This window comes from Ornithorhynchus anatinus, chromosome 3 (assembly GCF_004115215.2).
Source record: "Ornithorhynchus anatinus isolate Pmale09 chromosome 3, mOrnAna1.pri.v4, whole genome shotgun sequence".
Taxonomy (NCBI): domain Eukaryota; kingdom Metazoa; phylum Chordata; class Mammalia; order Monotremata; family Ornithorhynchidae; genus Ornithorhynchus; species Ornithorhynchus anatinus.
Genome location: NC_041730.1, coordinates 120,982,596 through 121,008,433, shown reverse-complemented (window position 1 = coordinate 121,008,433; position 25,838 = coordinate 120,982,596). Strand labels below are relative to the sequence as shown.

Genomic DNA, 25,838 nt, shown 5'->3' with positions numbered 1-25,838 from the left:
AATGTCTGTCTGCCCCTTTAAACTAAACTCCTTGTGGCTAGGGATCGGGCCTGCCAATTCTGTTGTATTGAACTTTACCAGTTGTCTAGTACAGTGCTCTGCACATAGTAATCGCTCAGTAAATGCCATTAATATATTGATAAGCCGAGATTTATTAAGAAAATATAGGTAATGGGCGAATATATTTACATATTGACCTTTCTTTTGGTTCACCAGAAGATTTACTGCATTTGCCCCTGTATCCATTAGGGCCCGGAAATTTCAGAGTTTTAACACAAAAACTACCCTTCTAAACTTGGGAATTTATTAGGAATTCCGTTTAGAAGGAACTAAACAAATTTATTCACTGTTTTCTTAACATTGTTTATAAACAACTAAAAACACTTTTCATCTTTGGACTTGAAAGTAGATAATTGAAGGAGCTCGAGTTAATTTTCGAGCTTAATTTTCGAGCTCTATTTGCTTAATAGAGAAGCAGCGTGGCGCAGTGGAAAGAGCACGGGCTTTGGAGTCAGGGCTCATGAGTTCGAATCCCAGCTCTGCCACTTGTCAGCTGTGTGACTGTGGGCAAGTCACTTAACTTCTCTGTGCCTCAGTTCCCTCATCTGTAAAATGGGGATTAAGACTGTGAGCCCCACGTGGGACAACCTGATTCCCCTATGTCTACCCCAGTGCTTAGAACAGTGCTCGGCACATAGTAAGCGCTTAACAAATACCAACATTATTATTATTATTAATTTTCACTGTATTATTTAAAATGATGTCCGCCAAGTGGAAGAGACAAAGAAGTAATATGGTAGTAACTGTGATTGAGCATACAAAGCCAAGTTTTTATTTTATGCGCCAGGAGTCAAAAGGAGTCAGGGGTTTTAACGATTTAGCTCCCACAAAGTTTGCCAGTTCCCTTTGGTGTATTTGACTTCCTACAGTCTTCCGTGTTTCATTCTCTTCATAGAATTTGTGCAGTATTAGCCAACAGACCAAACTCCATGACCTCACTCCAATGCGGTTTTGTGTTGAATTTACACGCTATTGTTCATATTTTTCCATATGTACTAATAACTCGGATATAATATTTAGCATTCAAGATCAGAAATACTGTATGCAAATCAAATTCATGAAGTTTTCTAGAAGAAAGTATATCTGTCCTCCCTCTTAGACCGTGATCTCCATGTGGGGCAAGGACCGTGTTTGACTTGATTAGCTTGTATCTAATCCAGTGCTTAGAACAGTGCTTGGCACATAGTAAATGTTTAATGAATATTATTATTACTAATAATAATAATGGTACTATTATTTACAATCCAGACAAACAGCAGGTTACAAACAGTTTCACTCAGCCCATTGGATCAACCAGATTAGGAAACAATTTTACCCTAAAATTTAATTTAGTTAAAGAGCCTTAAGACACAGATACAGCAGAACATTGTTTTAAAGAGATATATAATTAAATTCCATAAAAAGCAAGTTGCTACACTTTTATTCAATTTTTCTACACCATACATTTGCCTCAGATCTTTGATTAGCCCATTCCTATATACATGCTAAGCATGTGGTAGGAATGTGAAAAGCTTTTCAGAACAAAATTGTATCAAAATACATAATGCTAAAGATTCATTCTTGGTGTTTTACTTTCAATGGGCCCGGTCTTTATAGGGCTGGCATTTTATAAAATGCTGTTGAGTGGGATGTTTAATTTCATGCTGCATTGGGATGTTTAATTTTATGCATTCTTTATGGTTTTAATTTGGGTTTATTGTATTTTCAAAAGTGTGCTTAAGCAACAGACAGTACTAATTCATAATAAAATCAAAAGAGCAGTTAAGTAATTAAATTCACAATGACACCTATAAAGATGGTAGGCTGGGAGTCTGCTGGACAACCATGGCAAGTAGACCTTTCCTGAGAATTAGGCCTTCCCTTAGTAGATAATGTGTTTCCAGCCCCAAATGTGCACAAGGCACATTACTTTTTGAAGGCAATGCCTTGCAGAAAATCATTCTGGCACCCAAATGGATACAAGACAAGCCTGAATTTAGGCAAACGTCTAATATTTTTCAAGCTTGTACTTTGCAGATAGGATCAGTATTTTGAAGTCACGTAATTACACTTTCGTCTAGCTGCAATCTAGTGTTTTTGAGCTCCCAGTCCTATCTCGTCACCTTTCATGCAGTAGGAGAGGCCCACAGTTCCCCAACTAGAGCTTAATGAAGGTCAGGTCTTCCTTTTGACCCCTCCTCCTCTATTCCCAAATCCAGGAACATTATTTATAGTTACAGTCAGCTGTAATGAACGGGACCGGAAATATCCCTTATGGAGCAGTTTATCAAATTCTTACAATTCCAATAAATTGTTGAAATGTCTAATTTTTAAAAAATTAGAGGAGGAGGAGGAGGAGAGGAAGAGAGAAAGGAGAAAAGGGATGAAATGAGGTCCTGTTAAATTTGACATAACAGGAAATCGAACGTTAAATATTATTTAAGAAAATATAATCTATAGTTCAGGGCATAGAGAATGTGACCTTCATTCCTGAAGCATTGTATCCCTCTCCAGAACCAGCAGGTGACTTTCAGATATATTTGTCGTACTTGCGGATGAGATAATTATACTTTGACCGGGTACATTCTTTTGTGGGCATAATTGGTTGGATTATCAGTGATGTTCGTTGAAGTGTATCAGTGCTGGACCATTTAATATTTACTTTTAAGCTATTTGTTACATTGCCAATTTTAATACTTATTCCCAACTCTGATCAAAAATTTAGTGGGAGAAGCAATGGAAACTCTTAGTTAATCCCTGTGGATTTAAATTTTCTAATCCCTTTTTCCCATTAATCCATTATTGAGTTAGCTGTAGTTCTTAGATGTTCTCTCAAAAGGATTTTATGTCGACAGTTAAGACAAGTTGGATATTATAGCTGACATTTGGGGTTTTCTGGTTCTTCCTCATTTTGTTTGCATTAATTTTTATATTCTTGTCACTAATCCATAATTTTGTTATCTGTTAAACTTCCTTTGTCTCTAGTCCAAGAGACTGTTACTGCTGTTACACATTCATAAGAACTTTTATTCTAGCTTTTATTCCCTTCAAACCTTTGGGAGACTCTTGAAACAGTTCAGCGGCCTTCTACTCACAGGCTGTTGACCCTCTTTGAACAGTGGCCTGTGATAAAATGTAACCTGCAGTCTTCAGAACTGGTCTTCTGTCCCAATGTGGCCAGGGATGCCGCTGTGCTTCAAGCCAACCTGGATTGCCTGCCACTCTGCACCAGAAGTTCAAGGTGCTCAAGAAGCAACAGGCTGTAGGGGCTAAAACATTGCCAAAAAAACAAAAAAACGGTTTGAATGTCAGCTAACAAAAAAATCAATTCCCGGTCAGATTCACTAATCAGTTCATTGTTAAATTGTGAACAACTAAAGCGTGTTAATTTGAAGATTGATTATTCAGTGTTTAAATTCCGAGTACGTATTCAAAGCCTTGGAAATTTACGAATTTAATGCCAGGTTAAACTTGTTTTGTGGTTAAAATGGTCCCAGCTGATATACAGCATATGTGAAGTAAACATGTTTTTAAATGCAGCCGGACGAAGGGAAGTATCTTAAAATTACAGAATTTGGAGTGCCCCCAAGCATTTCCAAAAAAAGTCAGCATTTCCCTTCAGATGTTAATAGCATAGTCATACAGGGCCAATTTAAGGTACTGATGGCTCTTGGGATCTTGGACCCTAGCTTTATTGAGGGAAGAGGGGGTGCTGATAGCACCAGTGTGTCCTCAAACTGGAAGCGGTGGGTGCAGTAATACTAGGAAAATATCTGCTAGATTGTCGAAGTTTAAGGTTTTTGTAAAAAAAGTCATCTGTGTTCTTCATTTTGTATTTATGCAGAATTTTCTTACACACCATTTGTGTCTTTCCATTTTCTAGCCTCTAGAACAGAGTAGTGTTTGAGTTATGCAGGTAATAATGCTGCACCTGTTAAGAGTCATAGTATTGCAGAATAGTCAGGCAGCAAGGGACTTGTTAGTTTAAGGTACAGTAAACTCCAGGATGACCTGGAGCACTCCAGCAGCTGGGCAATGGGAAGGTGAGCTGCCCCTACTGAGGTTTCTCCAGGCTGAGTCGGTGGTCTTTGGAGAGTAAAATGGCCGTTACACCCTTCAGGGTTTCATTCCCTTTGGCCTTAATCAATCGATAGTAGCTGGTGCCTTCAGGGTCATTGGTTTAGATGTCAAAAGTTTTAATACCAAATCCCACTTAAAATATTCAGATCGTTTTCATTTGAATAAGCTGGAGGAGCTCTACAGCAGAGTCATAAAATTTGCATTTTTTTTAAAGGATGGAAAGGCCTGCAACAATTAAAGTAACTAGGTTGTGCATCCAACTTTTCATTGCAAAGTATATTTTGTATTGTGAAATAGTTCACTGAAGGAATGAAGTATTTTTCCCCTCTTTTACCTTTCAGTAATATCACCTGTGTAGTAACATATTTATCTTAATCATCTGTATCTGGTGTGTGTTTCTGATATTGGCACAAAGTAATTTTCAGAGGACATGTCTGAATTATAAAGTTGACTTTCATCCACAGTATTTGCAATCTAGTAATTGTCGTTTTAGAAATTGATATTTTAAAATGTATCCTCAGTTTTGAATTCTAATTTTTACCACTGTTTTCTGTATTTTGTCACACTTAACTGTACTGCTGTGGAATGTCTGTAAGGTTTGAAATCAAAGGAAATAAATACTGGAAATGATTTCAGAATCAAATGTAGTCTTTAATAATTTAATTTGTGGAGAATTTATAAGCTCTCATATAAAATGCTCTACTTTCAAGGTGCAAAAGTCATATGATTTTCTACCAAGTGATAGTGGTATGACTAGGTTAGCTCACGTGTTCAGTGGAAAACCAATTAGAGAATGTTTCCTTAACGGTGCAATTAGCAGCTTTATTTTCAACCTAACAGAAGAAGGACTCGTGACTTTTCTTAAAAATCAACACAGAAGACCTGAACATCACTAGAGAAATATAGCGAAGATTGTGTCCTAAGGCAAGTGTCTTGATTGACCCAGAATACTGCCTGATTGACATATGCCGCCCAGAGGTGCTGATTCGTATGCTGAGAATGTGTAAGGATTGTGAAATTTATATTTGTTCTCCACAGTTGCCAAAGCCAACATGGGAATGGAATTTCTTAGGAGTTTGAGAGAGGGGAATCCAGAAGTGAAACTTTTTGCTGAAACCTTGCATTTTCACATCAAAGGAAGGAGCAGAAGCAACTTTCTGTTTTGGTATAAATCTTCCAATCTGGATGACTAGGAGAAAGGTTTCCCAACCTGCCTATTTGAGGACTCAGCTGAGGTACCCATGTGTACCCAGAGTACAGTTACCTTAAAAGCATTATTATCTGTGTGAAATTTAATATGCATTATGCATTGCTACTGTATAGTTAATTTTAAACTCACAGTTGAAATGAGATCTGTATTAGGTCAGTTTCTGATCCCTCTCCAAGAGATCCACATGGTGTGATTCTATAGCTTAAAGCGTGTTAATTTTTAAAATAGGCTCTATTCCAAATTTGACTGTTAAAGGATTCCTAACCATAATGTCATCTATGGTATTCATTAAAAAAAAGTGGGAAAGAAAGGTCAGCTGTAAAAGAAGCAAATTGAGATGCTTGATGGTTAAACTGTTATAAGTGTTTTATCATAATGTGTTTAAAAACATTGATGAAAATGTCAGCATTACAGTGGCCACTCCAGCCCCCAAACCGAAATTTCAGGGGGCACGAGGGGTGCCCGTTGGAAGCTTAGGGCTGAGCAGCAGCACAAACAGCTGCTTTCAGGAAAGAATAAAGAGAGAACTGGAAGTTGTTAATAAAAATACTTGGTAGAAGTAACAATAGTAATAGTTGAGATATTTAAGCACTTATTATGTGCCAAACACTGTACTAAGCTCTCGGGGAGATATAAGGCGGTCAGATTGGACACCGACCCTGTCCCACATGGGAGTCACAGTCTAAGTGGGAGGGAAAAACAGGTACTGAATCCCCATTTTACAGATGAGGAAACTGAGGCGTAGAGAATTTAAGTGACTTGGCAAAATTTGTACAGTCAACAAGAGGCGGAGCTGGAATTAGTAACTGGATCTCCTGCCCCATGCTCTTTCCACCAGGTTACGCTGCTGCTCTAGGCCACTATTTTATCCACATGTGGGTTTGTAGACTGCTTAATGATTAAATTATCCAATAATTTTAATAGCTTTAACCAGGTACTTATTTAAAACTATCTTTCAAAACTACTGTGTTGCTCAGCGCTATCAGGATTGTGGGTCCTGCGTTAGCCTCTTCCAGCCAAGAGGCTAAACATATAGGTGAATTTACTATCTGTGCCATCCTCAGGTATGAAGAACTAAGTATAAAATTATATTCAACAGCTCTAATAAAGGGAAGACCTTCAAGTATTTGTTTTGATTAGCTCCAAACCAAGAATGGGAGCAGGGGTCAGAAACTCCAGCAAGAAAAGGTGATCTTCAACTCTATAGTGTGGATTTGAAGTGAGCTTGGTGATCGGTTACGAAGGCCTCCATGACTCTGCCCAGAGGCTTGAGGAGGAAAGCACATCTGAGGCAGTCTATGGGCTGGTCTGTGGGCTCCTGACTCCTAGCCATTCTGATAAACTCTAGTTAAGAGGAATAATTTACCTAATACAAATTTAGTTTTAGGAATACTGATGCATGAATAACATGATGACAATAACTGTGAATCAGCATGTTAGCACTACTAAGGAAACAAAGGGAAATCTTCCCTATAATATAGCCTTTGGTTCATAAAGAAAGCTACTTCTAGGTCGGTATTCTAAAATATGACTGAGATGGAGATTTGAGCAGCGTTGCTACAAGGGTTAGAAAACACCTGTGAGGAGAGGTAAAAGAAATTAAAGTTAATTTGCTTCGAGAAGAGAAGGAATAGTGCACTGTATAGGGAATGGTAATCAACTTCTCATTCATCTTCACAGTGGGAAGAATTGAATTTAAACTGCAGCTTTCATCAGTTTAGGTGGGCAAGAAGACTTGCCTCTATTCTAAAATGAATCATTAAGAGGATTCTCCTTTTCTGAATTTCTTTAAAACAAAATGGGTTCTCCTCTGCCCACATGCCAAGAGTCAGGGAATGGAGAGGACTAAGTTCCAAGAACTTTTCTGGTTCAGTGAATCAATGAGATATCACCAAAGGGTGTTAATTCAAGGTACGCTAGATTGTCAGGCTGAATTTCAACTCGTTCTTTTTGGGTATGCCTTTGTCCTACTGCATCTTTTGAAAATTTATGCTTTAATATGAGGCTCACTGCCTCCATCTGTCCCCCGCTCCCAATTATCACGCTTGACTTCCTCTCCTAGGTGCCCCGTGTATTAAAAAAGTAATGGGAGGAGGCAGTGACTTCTGGAGAAATATCTGACCTGATCAGTAAGAGAGTGTGGTCCCAGTTGCCTTAAGAAGTGCTGGGATTGCTAAAGTCAGCCCCCGAAGCGGTGGAGCAAAGTGTCCCCACTAAAAACTGTCCTTCATTTCACTGCAGCTGACTGGAGGCTACAGCACAGCCGTGAAGTACGTTGTATAGAAGTGGTGAGTCCGCTTACTAGGTGAGCAGCAAATAATTTTAAATTCACCTGAGTCAGTTTTTCAACACATTCCAATTATTGATGTTTCCCGAAATGAAAATCAATTTGTCTAATTTCAGTTGTTGAAAAATCTAGTTCAGGTTATTAGAGCAAATACAGCCACCCCCGCTTAACAGAAAGCAGTTCTGTTTAATGCAGTTGGTTCCGTTTAGGCAGAAAACTCTTATTTTTGTTGCCCTGAAACTGAGAACATTGATTTTGGGAAGGACTGGAAGTAGGAAACGCATGGACCGAATAACTGCTTTGGATGGACTGCAGGTACTCCACCTCATGAAGTCTGCAGATTTGTCTTGGTGCTCTAGTGCCATCCTTCGATCCCTATTGCCAAGGGTCACAGGTCACTTTGATAATTCTGTGTCTAATATGACATTTCTAGTTGAGACTCATGTTATCACCCCTCTACCCTTTTTTCCTCTTTATTTTCTCCATTGTCTTTCATCTGTCAGTTGTTTCTCCTTCCCTTATTTTAGCCAGCTCTGTTTTTCTTTCGCTCCTCTCCTTTCCATAAAAGCATGTCCAAAAAATTGGAATACATACTGGCAGAGAAGGAAGAGGAAATGAGTGACAAGTCAGGTGACACAGGTGATATTACTGATTTCTCCCCCACCCCCGTGGTGAGATTACAAAGTAGGAAAGTAGGGAAAGTAAAAATTATTTAAAAAATAATAATGGAATGATTGCAGTCCATGGTATGGTTGGTTTCTTTAAAAGTTATGATCTCAGCTACATGTCAATGATTAACAATTTGATGTCTAATTTTAGACTATTTGTTGTTCTTCTCAGCCCAGCTACACAGCTCACACCGAGGCTGTGCTGATCATTTTTGCACCCAAGGTACAGTCTTTCTTCCCTTACTGCTCCCTACTCTAACCACTTTTCCTTGTTTCCCTCAGGGATGTTGCTTTCAGGAGTGGTAATTTGTATCACCTACAAACTCCTAGCAGAAAAGCAGTTTTAATGAACAAGTGGGTGGAAGATGCTAAAGAGGGTGAGGAGCCGTTCCCCTCTCACATCACTGCCTTTTGCAAAACAGGGCTGCTTCCCTGATCACTTCCTCACATTCAAACCCCGCCTCTCGTTTTGGTCTCTTAACATGGTTTCTGGAGGCGGGATGTTATCTCACTCTGGACCGCTTATGTCTGACAGCATTTCACTGTGAGATAGTTGGTAGGGAAAATGAGTGGATTCTGTTGTCACAGAACAGAGACCTTAACGGCAGCAACACCACTGTACCCTCAGCCCTTTTTATGAGCCTGAATATGAAACTCAAAATGACTTAGTAGGGATTTAGAGACTGTTTCTCTTTCTCACAGAAAATGGGGAAAACAAAAAAGCAAAACAATAGTAACAACCAGCATGAAAAAGAATACGGAGTTCTCTGCCCAACTAGACAAATCAGAGCTACAAAATTGGCTGGTGCAAAAAGAAGGGCAGGAGTGGTTAACTGAACCAGACAGCCCTTCGTACTTTTGGACAGACCTGGAAGGACTGTTTCCAGCAATTATCTCTGTGAAACCCTCCCCGCTACTGGGTTGAGGAAGACCTCCGGCCGGCACCTGCAAACTAAAAAAATATAAATGTATTGTTCAGAAATGTGCACAGGTGCTAGGAGGTTTCTGGAGTGATTGGAGTAACAGTCCAAATTTGGGAAAGCTTTGGGAAGGTAGTGAGTTTTTGTAGAGATTTGAAAGAGTGGAAGGACACAGTCTGACAAACGAAAGTGAAAAGGACATTCCAGACGCATAGTCGTATGAGCAATAGCTTGGAAGTGGGAAAGTGGTTTGTACATATTTGGTTGGCTAAAATCAAGAATCTGAGCCAGGATATGATAGTGGAAGGTTGGAGAGAATGAGAACAGAGGGATAGGAGGGCGGTCAGCCTGACCTGCTGATGCAGCAAAGATTTAAGGAAATTTCCTCATCTCCTATACTCAGTTTACTCATCTGTAAATTGGTGGTAAAACCTCAGTCTACCTAAGTGAGAAAACCGTGAGGATTCACTAGCATTTATAAAGAACTTTGAGCTTCAATTTGGGTAGCATGTCCCCAAATCCCATTAGGCCAATATAGATGAAGCGTGTTGCCAATTTAATTTTTCAGGAACTTTTTATCCACTTGGTGGATTGTCCACGCCTCTTGCTCTTTTGCTTCCCCCATTCCTTCTACTTTTCAGCCCAGTTAATAGATCTGGTGAGAGAAGAGATTGAAAGAGAGTTTTGGTGTTGGATAGATTAACCACTGCCTCAGGTAGTCAAAGCCACAAAAGGTAAATTAATTTTTTCATGGCTAGTTAATTCAGCTACCGAAAATGTAAGAAATATTTACATTATTTAAGCTAATAACTTCAGTTGAAAAGTATTTGACCACAAGTGTGCTCCCTGTGCTGCTCACCTGTCTGAAATTCTTTATAAGAAGTAGGACTTGAGGACACCTGGAGGTGGGAGAGGGGCACGAGACTCACGTGGAGTGGCTTCACTACTCTTTCCAAGGGTCAGAATAGTGTCAATCAATCAAGCGACGGTATTTAGTGAACCCTACTGTGTACAGAGCTCTGAACTAAGCATCTGGGAGAGTACATCAGAAGCAAACAACGAGGTCCCTGCCTTTAAGGAACCTAAAATCTAACAAGGAAGTTAGGCAGACGTAAATTATCTATCAATAATAGATATGGATGGAGGATGAGGGAGAACAAGGATATAAGCAGCAGCGTTTTGATTATGTCAGAAGGAAACAGATGAATAAATAATTGAATGTGATTATACATTGAAAGTTGAAGCTGGTTTGAATACACGAATCCTAAGGGTGGCATCATCAATTGAGAGCCTGTTGTATTGCTAAGTATGTGGGAAAGTACACGGTCCCTGCTCTCAGGAGACTTATAATCTATAGGGGGACATAAGTAAGCACCAAATACTCTGCATATATTGTAAAAGAGGGAAGAAACAGACAGGTGGGGATAACCGGTGTCAAGTGCCTGCAGTGCAGTGACCTCATTTTATTAGGTCTTAATATCTTCTTATTCCACTCCTTGATGATGAAGTCTAAATATTGTAAAATTCCATGTGTTTGCAGTTATGTAAAAGTTCTTTAGTGCTCAAACAGTGCAGATTCCCAATTGCATGCCTAAGTAATCATTTTCTTCAGCAATATGAGAACACGAGCAAGGCCAGAGCTGGACAAGTCAGTGGTCCATCAAGCTCAATATTCTACCTCTTATTATGGTCACAAAGGAATCGTGAAAGAACAGTGAAGTAATTGCTTCCCACTTTCCTCCTCCTGCCCCCCCACCATGATATCCAAACCCATGATTAAGGTTTCCAGCTAACATTTTATTAATTCTTGAGCCTAAAGAAAAGCCTTTCCAAAAACATTCCCATTTGGATGTTTTATATTAGAGTACTGAAAAGCCAGAGCAGTCGGGGCTGTTGTTTCCCCTTATAGTTTTGAATGTCAGATTTTCAGAGGAAATGAGTAATACAAATCCAGTAAATGAAAAGTGACCTCTCCCTGGGAGTTTCAAGGGATACTACAAAAATGACTCAGCCATACCTGCAGAGGAGAACAGAGCATCTCTTCACTTCCTTCCAGGTGCTCTGGCGATAGCCGAGCTCACCCGGCTCTAGGTGGTGGCTGAGCCAGACAACCATTCAGCCACCACCTGAAGCTCTGTTCCCGTTGTGCCGCTAGAGAAGCAGCCAAGAGATCCGGCTTCTGCCATTCTCAGAATGTGTGCAAAGGACATGGCCTTTAAGTGAGAGAGACAGCGAGACAGCAACCACCACAGAGATCCCAGGGGAGCACGTCCGCCAATCTCCTTTGGAACGATGTGGCCCGACTGGTGCTTCTGAGTGACGGGGCTTGGATAGCTCTTGGTGGGCATCTGCCGATGTTCTTCCACCACTTTAACGCTGGAAAACGAGAAATACCTTGCTGGCGTAGACTCACGGTCCATCCACTGCAGTATTCCCTCTCCAGCAGTGGCACCAGAGGAAGCACGGAGAAACAGTTGCCGTCGTACTTCTTCGTATCCAAATGCGTGGTTGGGGGGGGGACCTTCCGACCTCGTCAAGGTTCCTCCTAATAACCGTTTGGACCGCTCATTGACGAATTGCCCCGCTTCCTTCTTGAGTCTGTGGAGAGGTTCTGCCTTGCACAATTTCCTAAACTAATAAATTCCATATGCCTACCACACACTGTGTGAAGGATATTTTCTTTGTTCTTAACCTACCACTTTTGAGCCTCAGTAGCATCCCTCCTGACTGGGATCGTGGGGTTTGTCGCACAGTTCTATTTCATGATTTTGTGGACTTCAACCCCAGGGGTTCCTCCCCGCTGCCCCACCGGCCTTCATCTTCCTAGACCCTAGAAGCCTAGCCTCTTCAGAACGCCTTCAGCCAGAAGCCGCTTCCTCTCCCTGATCGGTTCAGATGGCCTTCTCCAGCTCTGCTCCCGAGGCAGCACCCGAAACCGCACGATGATGGATGTTGCAGAACTGTACTTTTGCTTCGGCCTCCGCAGGAGAGTTGGGGAAGGGTAGCGCCCCCAAAGCGTCCCTCCGTTTAAGAGGGCGTCCGATAATTGCAAATGACACCATTTTTCATCGACTCGGCATTTTTAACCACCCAGCCATTGCGTTTTGAAACGGTTTCAAATACTTGCCAAAAACCAGTCTTTTATTTTCACAACAGATGGAGGACTGTGACACCGATTGGACAGCCTCTTCCAGGGACTAGATTTATTGCTTTCAAAGTGCCTTTAAAAGGGGTATGTATGTATAAAAATTGGGGATACTGGGGACTTATATTGACGTGTGGAGGAGTGCAGAGGTTTCTATGACTAGAGTATATGCGGTCCAATTTCTGCCCCCTGCTACTTCAATACCCATCAGAGGTCAGATGCTTAATTACAGGAAAGTATCCAATCTGTTTTAGCAATTGTAAGTAAATTACTTATGGTTGGCCCTGAGTGGGCGGGAGTCACAAGCACTGAGTTCAAAAGAGGGAATATTTCCCTAGACATGGATTACAGCCTCAGCTCTAAAGAGAGCAAGTAGCTCACCGCCAGTTTTAGAGCAGGCGTGTTGAATTCAAAGGCCTCCGAGAGAGGCTGTGACCTGTAAGACAAGCGACTACAGCAGGGAAAAGGAAGGGCACCCCTCCCCGACCTCTCCGGGCTGAAGGTGCTGCTGCTTCTCTCCAGAGTTCCGTGGCTGCTCTGCGTACACCCTACCCACGTCGGAAGCCTGGGAGGGTAGCAGCAGTCCCTCGAACCCAGAGACAGGATCCGGGCTGCTCAGTGCGGGCAGGAGAAGAGTAATTTCTTCTATGTCCCCCACTGCTGCTCTGACTGGCTGAATGGGAGATCTGTGAGTCAGTAGGTGAGAGAGCGTCTGTCTCTCTTTGTCTCCATGCTTATTCTGTGTTCCTTTTCCTGCCTTCTTCCCATTTAATCCTGGGCCGGCTGACCCTGATCCCACCGCAAGAAAAAAAAATATTTCTATTCACTAATTTCATTTCCTTTTTTTTTCCCCCATTTAATAACGTCTTAAGCTTAAGTAGCATCTGTATGTGCCTAGGTTGAGAGAAAAACGTTTGTTTCAGGAAGAATCAGCACTATGGAAGTAGGAAAAAGAAATTGACATGAACAGACCCCTGAACAAAGATGTGTGTTTGTGTGTCTATACGCACATTGTGAATTTGCATTATTGCAGACGTTACACAGACTGTTATGCAGCGAGCCTTGTTTTGTGAAAACAAAACTCCATGGCAAGGAAAATGTCCCCTCGTACCCACGATGTCCAGGTACACACGCACAGACAGATGCAATAGACATTTCTTCTGAAATTTCGGCATCCTATAGTCCAACGGACTTAAAGTGTCAGGGGGAGATTGTGTAATTCGAGCCAAAATAAGTTGTGGCAGAACTGGGTGCACTTACCCAAAGAGCCATTGTTGTGGAGCGGACCTGAGCTGCGGCTGCAGTTCCATCTACCCTGTGTGCTGCTGCGCCTTGTCGCGTCCTCTGCCCGATTGATTTCCCGTTTCTACCGGTTTGGGAATTTGCCTGAGAAATTCCAGCCATCTAGTGGCCATGGAGGCAGCACCTGTATCTCAATCAAGTGGTTACCGTAGGCAGAGCACTGTACAAAACACTCAGGCCAAGTACAAGATAACGGAATAGTTAGGGACTTCGCCTCCAGTGAACTTACAATCTAGAGGTTTCTGTCCTTGTTTTCATTTCCCTTCTCCTGTTGTCACTGCTGCTGAGGTCCACCTCGTGCGTGGGTGGGTATGTTAGATCTATGAGTATATGGGTCTGGATGGAAGTGTGCTTGCCTGTGTCGGCTTCGTGATAGCTGGGCCGGAGTGGGGAGGTTAGCGATCGCTTTCCCCATGCCTCAGGATTTAGACCAACTCGGTATTCCTTTTCCCTACCCCCCTGCTCCGGCCTGCTTCTCTAGGAAGCAGAGCTGCCGCAGGATGGACGAGCATTATATATGGTGGCTTGGGCATCCCTCCCCAAGCCCCAACTTCCGTAGCCTGCTGCCTCCTGAAGCCATCTCTGAACCAGAGCACTCAAGCAACACTTCTAATTTCACTTTTATCTATTTAACCAATGGGATAGAGTAAGGTCCCTCTAGACTGTAAGCTTGCTGTGGACAGGGAATGTGTCTATTGCTGTATTCTACTCTCCCGAACGCTTAGTACGGTGCTCTGCACACAGTAAATGCTCAAGAAATACAGTTGAATGAGTGAAGAGCTGGCCTGTGGAATTTTCAGTGTCAATCTTAATAGCGTGTGTTTAAGCACCTACATATGCGAGGCACTGTTCTAAACGCTTGCCACTCCTCAATAGCTCCATCAGGAGTGGTGATGAGAGAGGGAGAATGAGAGAGTGTTTATAAACACTTTATTGAGGCGTTACTGTACCTAAGTACCTGCAGAAATAGAAGACCCCTACCATCTCTGCCTTCAAGGAGTTTATAGTCTATTGGGCCTTCTCGTCCAGTTGCTATACTGGGGCACGTTTGAAATTCAGCCCTGAATATTTGGCATATCAACTTTCATTTGGTGTGGGTCCCCCTCCCTAAATTTCATTTTCTGTATCGTCTTTCAAGTGATAGGACTGTCATTGGTGTCTGGAGACCACATTTCTTTCCTTTTTGATTGTAGGCAATTAATCAGAGGCTTACTCCGACCCAGAAATTTACACCAAAGGATCTGATTAGTGCAATCAAAGCACTAAATGTGGAGCTTGGATTAATTATTGATTTAACATACACCACTCGATACTATGAAGTAAAGGTAATATTTTAAATGTATCTGCTTCCCTTTGGGACGATTTGCATGTTGAATATTTTTAAATGCTGCAGGAGGAGGGTAAGTACACAGATGCAGTCAAGCAACAGCACGCGACTCTTGAGCAGTGCTGCGTATGGGGTGTGTTGATGACCGCAGAATCCGTGAGCCCCATCCGACGGTCTGTTCAGTCAGCACAGTGGGGCAGTTCGCTCTCTGCCCCCTCTCCTCTTCCTGTCCCATCCTCCCCTGTTCTGAGCAGTTTTTTGGCCTCCCCTTCTCTCTCTGTCTCCCCTCGAACTCTGGTACCTTTAAAACCTGCCTTGGTCAACCTGGGGTGCGGCTGCTGAAATCCGTGGGAAAAGTTTTAAGAGTCTTCCTTGCCACTGCCAGCTACAGCTACTACCGGAGAACTCCCTGGCTAGACATCGCATCCCGTGCCACCCTGCCCCAAGTTCCCACTTTTAGCATCACCTCCCCACAGACTAGGGCCAGTGGGGATGGCCGACACTATTGCAGTGGGGGCCGCCACCTTTCCCTGCTCCTCCCCTCTCTCTTCCTCCTAGCTGTGGCTGGGAGGTGAGGAGGGGGAGGGGGATGGAGCCAACTAATAATAATAATAGTGATGGTATTTGGTAAGTGCTTACTACGTTCCCAGTTCTGCTCTAAGCGCTGGGGTAGATACAAGGTAATCAGGTTGTCCCATGTGGGGCTCAAAGTCTTAATCCCCATTTTACAGATGAGGGAACTGAGGCACAGAGAAGGGAAGTGACTTGCCCATGGCAGTAACATGCACAGGGTTCAAAAAATTAAATACTGGAGTGCAGAGAAACCAGGGGGAAAGGGTCAAGTTTGGGGTATGGGAAGAGAGGGAACCCCAGAAAAACAGGTGAATCAAGAAAGGGCGGGATTTAGACTGTAATTTTTAACCTGTCAGAAATGGATCTCGAACAAAACCTACCAGAAGTAGCATGGAGTAGTGGATAGAGCACGGGCCTGGGAGTCCGGTTATGGGTTCTAAAACGGACTCTGTCACTTGTCAGCTGTGTGGCCTTGGGTAAGTCACTTCACTTCTCTGGGTCTCAGTTACCTCATCTGTAAAAAGGACAGGGACTGAATTGCTTATATCCACCCCAGCTCTGAGTGCAGTGTCTAGCACCTAGTAAGCTCTTAACAAATACCATAATTATCATTATTACCAAATTGCATGTAAATCTGTGGGAAAACATATTCCATGGTGCAGCTTTTTATGATACAACCACGTTTTTGAGGAACCTATTATTGCTGTATCATAGGGTATGTCTTTACTTTGCACATAGTAAGCACTTAGCAAATACCATCATCATTATTAGTAGTAGTAAAGGATGAATAAGACTTGCTCCCTGACCTTCGTTGGATTTACATTCTAAAAGTGGGGATGGGAGGTTGGTGACAGATGTGCAAAAATATATCAATTATGTTAAAAAAAAAATGCACGAAGACCATGACAAATACAATAAATAAAAGGTAGTTTGCATTAACACATAGGATTTGGAGACCCCCAGTTAATGAAAAATAGACCTAATCTTATCCCTGGACTGTAAGCTCACTGTGGGCAGGGAATGTGTCTACCAACCCTGTTATATTGTGCTCTCCCAAGCGCTTAAGTGAATGCAATTGATGGATCGATTGACTGATTGACCTGGGTCATTTTGTAGCAGCCTTCCTTACCCTCTAATCAATTCATGCCATTTTTATGGGCAGCACTGTACCTAGTCTCTAGAGAACCGGTGGGCTGATGTTAGGAGGCTGCTATTTCTCAGAAAAGTAGAGGTGGAGGGAAACCTGAAAAGTGAGGTGAGCTCTGGTTCCCTCCCTTTGTACGCTCTTTAAAAACATTTACATTTGTTGAAGTTACTGCGTGGCATTTATCAAAAAGGAAAGAGATTTTTTTAAATGTGCTGTGGTCTTCTGCTGAACTCTTTATATGCACCTATTAAATCAACATCATCTGTTGTCATTTCACATCAGGGTAATTAGTCAATGGGTGATATTTACTGAGTGCTTGCCACATGCCGAGGACTGCACTAGGTACCTGGGACAGTTCAGTACAATTGAGTCAGTAGCCCCAATCCCTGCCTACAAGAAGGTTACACTTATGTATATATCTGTAACTTATTTATATTAATGTCTGTTTCTCCCTCTAGACTAAGCTCATTGTGGGCAGGGAGTGTGTCCATTTGTTGTACTCTCCCGAGCACTTAGTACAATGCTCTGCACATAGTATGTACTCAATAAATACGACTGACTGAAAAGCTTACAATCTAAAGGGGAGGACAGACATTCAAGTAAAATTCAAATAAGGGAAATGGATATTTTCACAAGTGCTGTGGGGTTGGGGATGAGATGAATAGGAGAAAGGGGGGAGCTTAATTCAGGGAAGGCCTTTTGGAGAATTTGGGATTTTAATAGGTTTTGAAGGTGGAGAGTGGTAGTGTGTCAGGTGTGAAGGGGGTGGGAGTTCCAGGCGAGAGATGGGGTATGGACAAGGAGTTTGAACGCAAGATAGAGGAGATCAGGTACAGTGTAGTGGTTGGCATTAGAGGATTGGAGTGTGTGGGTTGGGTTGTAATAGGAATTCAGTGAGATGGGGGGTGGGGAGGCGGCTGATTGAGGATTTCAAGTCGATGATAAAGTGTTTCTGTGTGAGGCAGAGAGGGGTGGGTGGCATCTGGAGGTTTTGAGAAGTGGGGAGATTGGAATGAACTTTTTTAAGAGAAATTATCCGGGCAGTGGAGTGAAGTCTGGACTGGAAAGGGGAGAGATAGGAGATAAGAATGGTCAACGAAGAGGCTGATGCAGTAGTCCAGGCAGGATATAAGTGCTTCAATTAGCATTGTAGCAGTTTGGATAGAGAAGAAAGGGCAGGTTTTAGAGATGTTAAGGTAGAATCAACAGACCGTGCCAACAACTTGAGTGTGTGGCTTGAGTGAGAGAATTAAATCAAGGATAATGCCAAGGTTAAGACTTGTGAGATGGAGGGTGGTGGGGGCGTCTTCAGAAATAGGAAAGTCAGCAGTGTGGGAAGATGAGTTCTGTTTTGGACTTAAGTTTGAGGTGGAGGTAGGACATCCAAGTAGATTTTTTCTGAAGGCAGAAGGAAATGGCAAGACAACAGAGAAGGAAAAAGGTCAGGATTGGAGAGGTAGATTTGTGAATCATCTGAGTAGATTAATCCATTGAACGTATTTATTGATTGTTAGAGTGTACAGAGTACTGTACTAAGCATCCGGAAGGGTAAAGTATAACAGAGTTGGTGTACTCTGGTATACTCAGAATTGGTTGGGAAGCAGCATGGCATAGTGGATAGAGCACAAGCCTGAGAGTCAGAAGGTCATGGGTTCTAATTCCGGCTCCACCACTTGTCAGCTCTCTGACCTTATGCAAGTCAGTTCATTTCTCTAGGCCTCAGTTCCCTCATCTGGAAAATGGGGATTGAGACTGTGAGACAAGGACTGTGTCCAACACAATTTGCTCATATCCACCCCAGAGCTTAATATAGTGCCTGGCACATAGTAAGTGCTTAACAAATTCCATTATTTTTATTTTACGCATTTCCTGCCACAAAGAGTTTATAGTCTAGAGGGTGAAATAAACATTAAAATAAATTAAAGCTATGTATGTAAGTGATGTGGGGCTGAGAGTGGGGTGAACAAAGGCTACAAAGCCAAATGCTAGGATGTTGCAGAAGGGAAAGGGAGCATGGGAAATGAGAGCTTAGTTGGGGAAGGTTTCTTGGAGCAGATGTGATTTTAATAAGAATTTGAAAGTGGGGAGAGTGGTGGTCTCTTAGATATTAAGATATGTCGGATATTGAGAGGACTTCCCTAATTAAACCCTCTTCCCTGACTCCTCCTCCCTCTGTGTCATCTGTACCCTTTGACGAATGAGTTCTCCGAGGAAATGGGTGTAGGTGGAGAAAAGAAGAGAACTCAGAACTAAGCCTTCAGAGACTCCCACGGTTATGGGGTGGGAGACAGAAGAGGAGTCTGCGAAACAAACTGAGAATAAACAGCCAGAGAGCTAGGAGGAGAACTAAGAGAGGCCAATATCACTAATGGCAAGGGTGGATAATGTTTTCAGGAGAATGGGGTGGTGACAGTGTCAAAGGCAGCTGTAGAATGAGGATGGAGAAGTTTTGGATTTGGCAAGCGAGATATCATTGGTGACTTTTAAGAGGTCAGTTTCCAGAAGTAGAGGCTACTGTATTTGGCAAGAAGGAGGTCACTGATGACCTTAGAGGGGACTGTTTCCATGGAGTGGAGGGGGCAAAAATCAGTTTGCAGGGGATCGAGGAGAGAGTTGGAGGAAAGGAAGCGGAGGCATTTTCATCCTTAAAGGCTCTGAGGATTCCCTTTTCCCATGTTTACACCTCCACTCCTAAAAAGTGTCAGGCAATCTCAATGTCTTTAAGAAGGGAAATGGAGAAGTAACATCTCCTATCTGTCTTGCTTAGGAAAAGGTTCCAAGAAAGAAGGCTAGGTTAGAAATCTGATGATGTGGAGGATAATGTGATTATGAAGGTTGGATGGCTAGGCAAAGAGAGGAGTGGGGCAAATATCGTGTCTACTGATTCTATTGTACTCCCCCAAAGCATTTCATACTCTGCTCTGTCCAGAGTAAGCACTTGGGAAATATCATTGATTGATATGTGAAGAGAGGAGGTGGATCAAAAATTTGTTCAAGCCCTTGTGAACTCTCTCCCAGGATCGCTCAAGCTAAGAGCGATCAGCCTGTAACAGCCATCAGCCTGTTCCTCTACCTCCAGCTACTGTCAATCAGTGTTATTTACTGAGCGCTTACTGTGTGCATTATACTGTACTAAGCACTTGGGAGAGTACAGTACAACAGAGTTTGTAGACATGTTTCTAGCTTATAACCTAGACGGGGAGGCAGACATTACATAAATAGTATAATGCTTTGCACCCAGTAAGCGCTCAAGAAATAAAATTGAATGAATGATTTACAGACATATACACAAGGGCCATGGGACTGAGAATAGGGTGAATACCAAATGCTCAAAGGATACAGATCCAAGTGATGATGATGATCATCATCATAATATTTGTTAAGCGCTTACTATGTGCCAAGCGCTGTTCTAAGCACTGGGGTAGATACAAGGTAATCAGGTTGTCCCCTGAATTAGAACCCATGACCTCTGACTCCCAAGCCCGTGCACTTTCCACTAAGTCAGTTTGCTTCTTAGGTAATACAGAAAGGAGAGGGTGTTGGGGAAAAGAGGGTTTAATCAGGGAAGGCCTATTTAATAATAATAATAATAATGTTGGTATTTGTTAAGCGCTTACTCTGTGCTCTGGGGTAGATACAGGGTAATCAGGTTGTCCCATGTGAGGCTCACAGTCTGCATCCCCATTTTCCAGATGAGGTAACTGAGGCCCAGAGAAGTGAAGTGACTTGCCCACAGTCACACAAGTTACAAGCGGCGGAGCCGGGATTTGAACCCGTGACCTCTGACTCCCAAGCCCGGGCTCTTTCCACTGAGCCACGCTGCTTCTCTAGTCTATTAGAGGAGATATGATCTTAATAAGGTTTTGAAGGTTGGGAGAGTAGTAGGGTGGCATATATGGACAGGGAGGGAGTTCCAGACTAGAGGGAGGAGAGCATGGAGAAGGAATTTATTTATTTATGTACATTAATGTCTCTCTCCCCCTCTAGACGATGAGCACATTATGGCCAGGGAATGTGCCTGCTTGTCATTGTATCGTACTCTCCCAAGCGCTTAGTACAGTGCTTTGCACACAGTAAGCACTCAATAAATACAAATGAATGAATGAAAGGGTCAGTGGCAAGATAGGCGAGATGGGGGCACAGTGAGCCAAGAGGAGCGAAGTGTGTGGGCCGGACTTCCCAGGCTACAAAAAGAAGGAAAAGACACACTCAGCCCCACCTGTGGCCACCCAAGCATAAAACAAAAGAAGAGAGGAGAAAATGGGATCAAGATAGGACACAGCAGTAGGACAAAAGAAATAGGAAAAAAATCAGGAAGAGTGAATTAAAAAGAGCTTTAGGACCTACAAGAAAGCAAGGAATATTGAAAAAATAATGCCAGGAGCAAAAGGGAGAGTAAGCAAAATGCCAGTTAGAGAAAATGAAGATGCCTGGGCTGAGAGGTGAAAAAAGGGTATGAGTTGAGTGGTTGAGAGGACAGTTAAGTGAAGGAGAAGAGGCAGAGAACAAGTTCTAAGTAGGGTAGTTAAGGAAGCCTAGGGTGCTAGCTTTCAAAAAGCTTTTATATTCTCAGCAGAAATAAATCAGCCTCAGACTATCCTAAAATGATGGGTATTGTGCATTATTCCAAAATTTTCAATAGGTTTTATCAGATATCGGACACGAACCTTATATTAATTGATTCTCTTGCTTTTATCCCCAGTACATAGTCAGTACTTTTACTCATTTAATGAATGCGAGTAGTAGTACTAACTTGTGATGAAGCAAAACTCGAGGGAACACCCTTGCAAGTTCTAATAAGAAGTTACCAGAAATACCCTGGGTGACCTCAGAATGCATTGCTGCTCTCAAAAGATTCCGGATCCAAGAGCAATGTTTCTCAAACTGGGGTTCATGGGGAATTTCTGAGGGGACATCAAGGCCCGAAGCTGTAAATAATTGGTGATGATGGGGCAGAACAGCTCATTTAGAAACTCCTTTCAATCCATTGAGTCATTTATTGAGCGCTTACTATGTGCAGAATACTGTATTAAGGGCTTGGGAGAGTACAATGGAACAGTAAACAGACACACTGACGCTCTTTTCCCAGAACCCAAATTTGCTACTCTTCGCTCCCTTTCCTCTTGTCCCGAAACTCCTGTTGTCACCTCATCGCACTCCCATAACTCCATCTCTCTAAATTCCTCCTAGAAATATGCATAATTATATTCTATATTTTACCAGTGGTAGCAATAGCTGACCATTTAAGATTCCAAAGAATCTAAGAGCATCCTAAAATTGTGAATTGGTTAATCCCAATTCTTAGGAGAGTCTCACACATCCCTGTTTAAAACCAACAACTGTTGATGGTGGGAGTAGAAATTTGTTCATAAGAGCTGGGCTCAAATCACATTTTTTTTTTCATTTTGATTAGAAAGTGGCCTCTAGCAGTGACTCTGATCACTATTGATCCAATGTCTGGACACAATTCAGGAACCCCTCACCCCTACTTATCGGTGACTATTGTTGCATTGGATTTTCTTTTGTTTCTAGGATTTACCCAAGAGCATACATTATAAAAAACTTTACACTGTTGGACTGGAAGTTCCTGACAATGGTACTATTCTACAATTCAAAAAATGGGTCAGAAAGTTCCTCTGGGAAAATGCAGAAAATGGTAAGTGACCAAATATTTCATCCATATGAGCAAAGAATGCTATTTTTACTTAATGATTTATCAGAGAAAGTAATTTTTCAAGTTTGATTTATTTTCCCTAAATGAAAAGAAATCCATATATATACCCAGATACTTGAGTTCAGTAGGGTAAATGAAGTTAAACACAAAATTGTAATCGTTGATGTTCTTTTACATTGCCTGGTTTATTTGTTCCAGAACATCCTGTCTGGTATTCTGGTGATTGCTAGATGTTTTCTTGCTCCTAATTTGCCATGTTTGCCTAAGATTGAGGTGAAATCCAAAATGGTGCGTTTTGCATCTTTAGCAACCAGAAATTGCCAGTGTATTTTTTTGAAAGTTAAAAGAAATTGAAGATTTTTTTAAAAAAACATATTTCTTCATTATATACTGTCTTCAGGTTTAATTCCACTTTTATTTCATCTTTAGTATTCACAATTACAGAGCAAGTAGGAAATGATGAAATTTGAAGCATTAAATGTTTACAACATACTTTAGGGGCAGCAAAGATTAAGTGCATGAAAATTCCAAAATATATGTACCATTTAAAACTATATTTTTACCATATGTGTAGAGAAATGTGTTTTCTTGTGTGGCACAGCTCTGATTTTATGTATTTTTTTTTCAAAACGCTGTGACTTTTCTGTTTTACTAGAAAAACTCATTGGAGTTCACTGTACTAATGGAATTAACCGAACGGGTTATCTTATATGCAGGTAAGAATTTCATAAATACTTAGATTTGGAGGGGGTGAGAAAATGATGAATTCAGTCTATAAGTCCACAGTCTTTAATGACTATGTGATGCTTTTCTTCAGATACCTTATCGATGTCGAAGGCTGGGATCCAAACACAGCAATTCAAGGTATTTTCATAAATTCACTTAAGGCAAAGCCCCAGGCTATGGGCTCTCCTGGTGCTATGTAAAAGTAAAAGTGTGTTTATTAACCTCCTTTCCATTAGCACCAACTCCCTATTCAATACCTTTTAAGATACATATTTGCTACCTTTTCCAATTTCAACAGTATTATGAAATAAAAGTGAGAAAATAAATTGGGATTTTATAGATAAATATAGGTGAACTATAGGTGAGGTTGTGTGTGGTATATGTAAATATATTCAAAGCTCGCTCTGATTTGTCTTAAGAAATTTGGTTCCCACCCAATTTCGGGATAATGTGTTGTAAAAGTCAAATAAACTTGGCATAGCTTTTTGTGGATATGTTTACTGTTATACTATACTCTCCCAAGCACTTAATACAGTGCTCTGCATGCAGTAAGTGCTCATTAAATGCGATTGCTTGAATGAATGTAATTGTTCCCAACATGCAGCATTAGTTGGGAACTATTAGTTGATCAGCAACTTGGTTGACCTTTAATTTATTTACTTCATTTAGCATTTGGTGAGGCTCGGGGTCATCGAATAGATGGATGTGTATACCTAAAGGATCTAAAAACTCAACCAATGAGAAGGTAACCAAAATGACAATTCCAAAGTAGTTCACATCAAACCTAGAATATTTTGTAAATTTTGTCTCAACTACTTTGCAGCAAACTTAAAAGTAATCATGTTCGACGCCTTTGTGAACAGTTGTAGAAACGGAGAGTGGTTCCATTTTAACTTTCATTGGTAGATTGAAATAATTTGAGGGGACTCGGTTGTCATCGCGCATCACGTAAGAATTTAGAAGTCTTAGGCTGAGATAGTGTTTTCACAGGATGTGTTTTCCTTGAATTTTGTACCTTCATCTTGTACCTCCTGATTACTTGCCCAGTGACAGTTTGGACGCTGAGAGAGGTGGTAACTATATGCTGCCAACCTAGGCCATTGCCGATTTGCCTGGTCCCTATAGTGGCCTCGGAGGTAGAGAAAGCTCTGGTCTCTGAGAAACAAGCAGTTGTGCCGAGACCAGGGTTCTAAGGGCAGGCTTGAGGCTTATAATGATGATAATTTTGCCAAACACTTACAATGTGCCAAACACCGAAATCAGAGCTAGGGTAGATACAAGATAATCAGGTCACATACAGTCCTTGTCCCACATGGGGCTCACAGTCATAATACCTATTTTCAGATGAGGTAACTGAGGCACAGAGAAGTGAAGCGACTTGCACACAGCAGGTAAATGGCATAGCCAGGATTAGAACCCAGGTCCTCTGACACCCATGCCTTGTCCACCAGGCCACACTGCTTCTCGAGTCCCCATTCGCCATTAACATTAGGTCGGGCTTAACATTAGGTTTGCCCTAAGCAAATTTGGGCCACAAAATACACTTGACCCATATAGGCATGAGTACTCTGTGTCCTTCTAGCCATTAGAAGAGATGGTTGCAAAAATCAAAACATAATGGGAATGGCAAGTTCTTTTTAGGCCAGGCATTGAGATTTCCAAGGCCACAGTGACCACTTGTTCTGTGCCACTTCCAAATGTGTCTGGGTTTGGAGCCCTGATAGTTCCCTCCCTCTCCGTGGCTCCGCTTGAGGCATGGGGCACCGTGCCAGCCTGGGTACTGGAATGGCAGCACAGAGGGTGGCAGGAACTTCAAAACCTGCTTTTGAATTGAGGCCAGAAGTTGTTCTCGCAACACCACCAGCATGGACCCCATCTGCTCTCTCTGGCCTTTCCAGAAAAGGTGGAACAAGGAAAAAAAATAGGCACCCTATATCTGCGCTCAGAGGTTTCAGGGGCCTATTGCCAGTGAAGTTTATAGAAATGACCCCACAAGTTTGATCTGAAGGAATTTACCAGCACTCTGTCAGGTGAGCATTGGTGATGCTTGGTCTTCATAGCCATTGTCGGGTCTGTGCACTGAGTAATTAAACTAGAGTTTTAGCTCCTTGAGGGCAGGGATTGTGTCTATCAACTGTTTTGTATTTAACTCTCTCAAGCGTGTAATACAGAGCTCTGCGCCTCACACTACATATCACTGATTGATTAATTACAAGTAGCAACATGATTTATCAACTTAAAAAATCGAAAAGATGTCCACAAAATATAGTCAGCTGCAAAATATTGTCCTGTAAATTTAGGTTCCAAAAGGAATCTTCGGCCGTCCTGACTACCTCACTTGGAATACATTGTACTGAGACAGGAGAAATTCCTAGGACCACAAGGGATCTCTAGGTCACAAGACCCACCCCTTGCCTACAGGCATTTGAATCAACAAGTCTTCTTGAACATCTCCAGAGAAGATTGAGGGAAAATGCTCCAGGAGTTCACAGTTTTTACTGTCAGGAAACTTGCCCGATACTTTTCTGCTCCATTTTAAGACTATTCTCTCCAGGCCTGTCCCCACCATCCTTTAGTCTACCTCAGTGTATTCTACAGCATAGTATATGTTAGCTCTTGCAATGTAACTTGGTAGACTTGTAGGGCGAAAAGGGGGCTGGGATTTAGGGGAGGATGAGGGCTCGGAGGAAACAGACCTTAGAGAGCTAATAGGAAGCTAGCATTTGGGGTCTTTTCCACC

At 42.0% G+C, this 25,838-nt stretch overlaps 1 protein-coding gene across 10 annotated transcripts in view; it reads left to right on the top strand.

Annotated features, from left to right (window-relative positions):
* Positions 1 to 25,838, top strand: part of LOC100680662 — a 41,166-nt gene that overhangs the window by 6,116 nt on the left and 9,212 nt on the right. The window contains exons 1-10 of one of the 10 annotated variants that reach the window (XM_039911574.1): positions 1,236 to 5,122; positions 7,571 to 7,617; positions 8,457 to 8,507; positions 12,361 to 12,436; positions 13,273 to 13,473; positions 14,845 to 14,976; positions 22,231 to 22,354; positions 23,028 to 23,088; positions 23,190 to 23,236; positions 23,768 to 23,843. In XM_039911574.1, coding sequence (XP_039767508.1) covers positions 13,435 to 13,473; positions 14,845 to 14,976; positions 22,231 to 22,354; positions 23,028 to 23,088; positions 23,190 to 23,236; positions 23,768 to 23,843 — 479 coding nt within the window. In that variant the 5' untranslated portion in view covers positions 1,236 to 5,122; positions 7,571 to 7,617; positions 8,457 to 8,507; positions 12,361 to 12,436; positions 13,273 to 13,434. Of the gene's footprint in view, positions 1 to 1,235; positions 5,123 to 6,108; positions 7,635 to 8,456; positions 8,508 to 8,566; positions 8,662 to 12,360; positions 12,437 to 13,272; positions 13,474 to 14,844; positions 14,977 to 22,230; positions 22,355 to 23,027; positions 23,089 to 23,189; positions 23,237 to 23,767; positions 23,844 to 25,838 lie in introns of those variants that run through there. The other 9 variants (XM_039911575.1, XM_039911576.1, XM_039911577.1 and 6 more) reach the window with 9 other exon arrangements.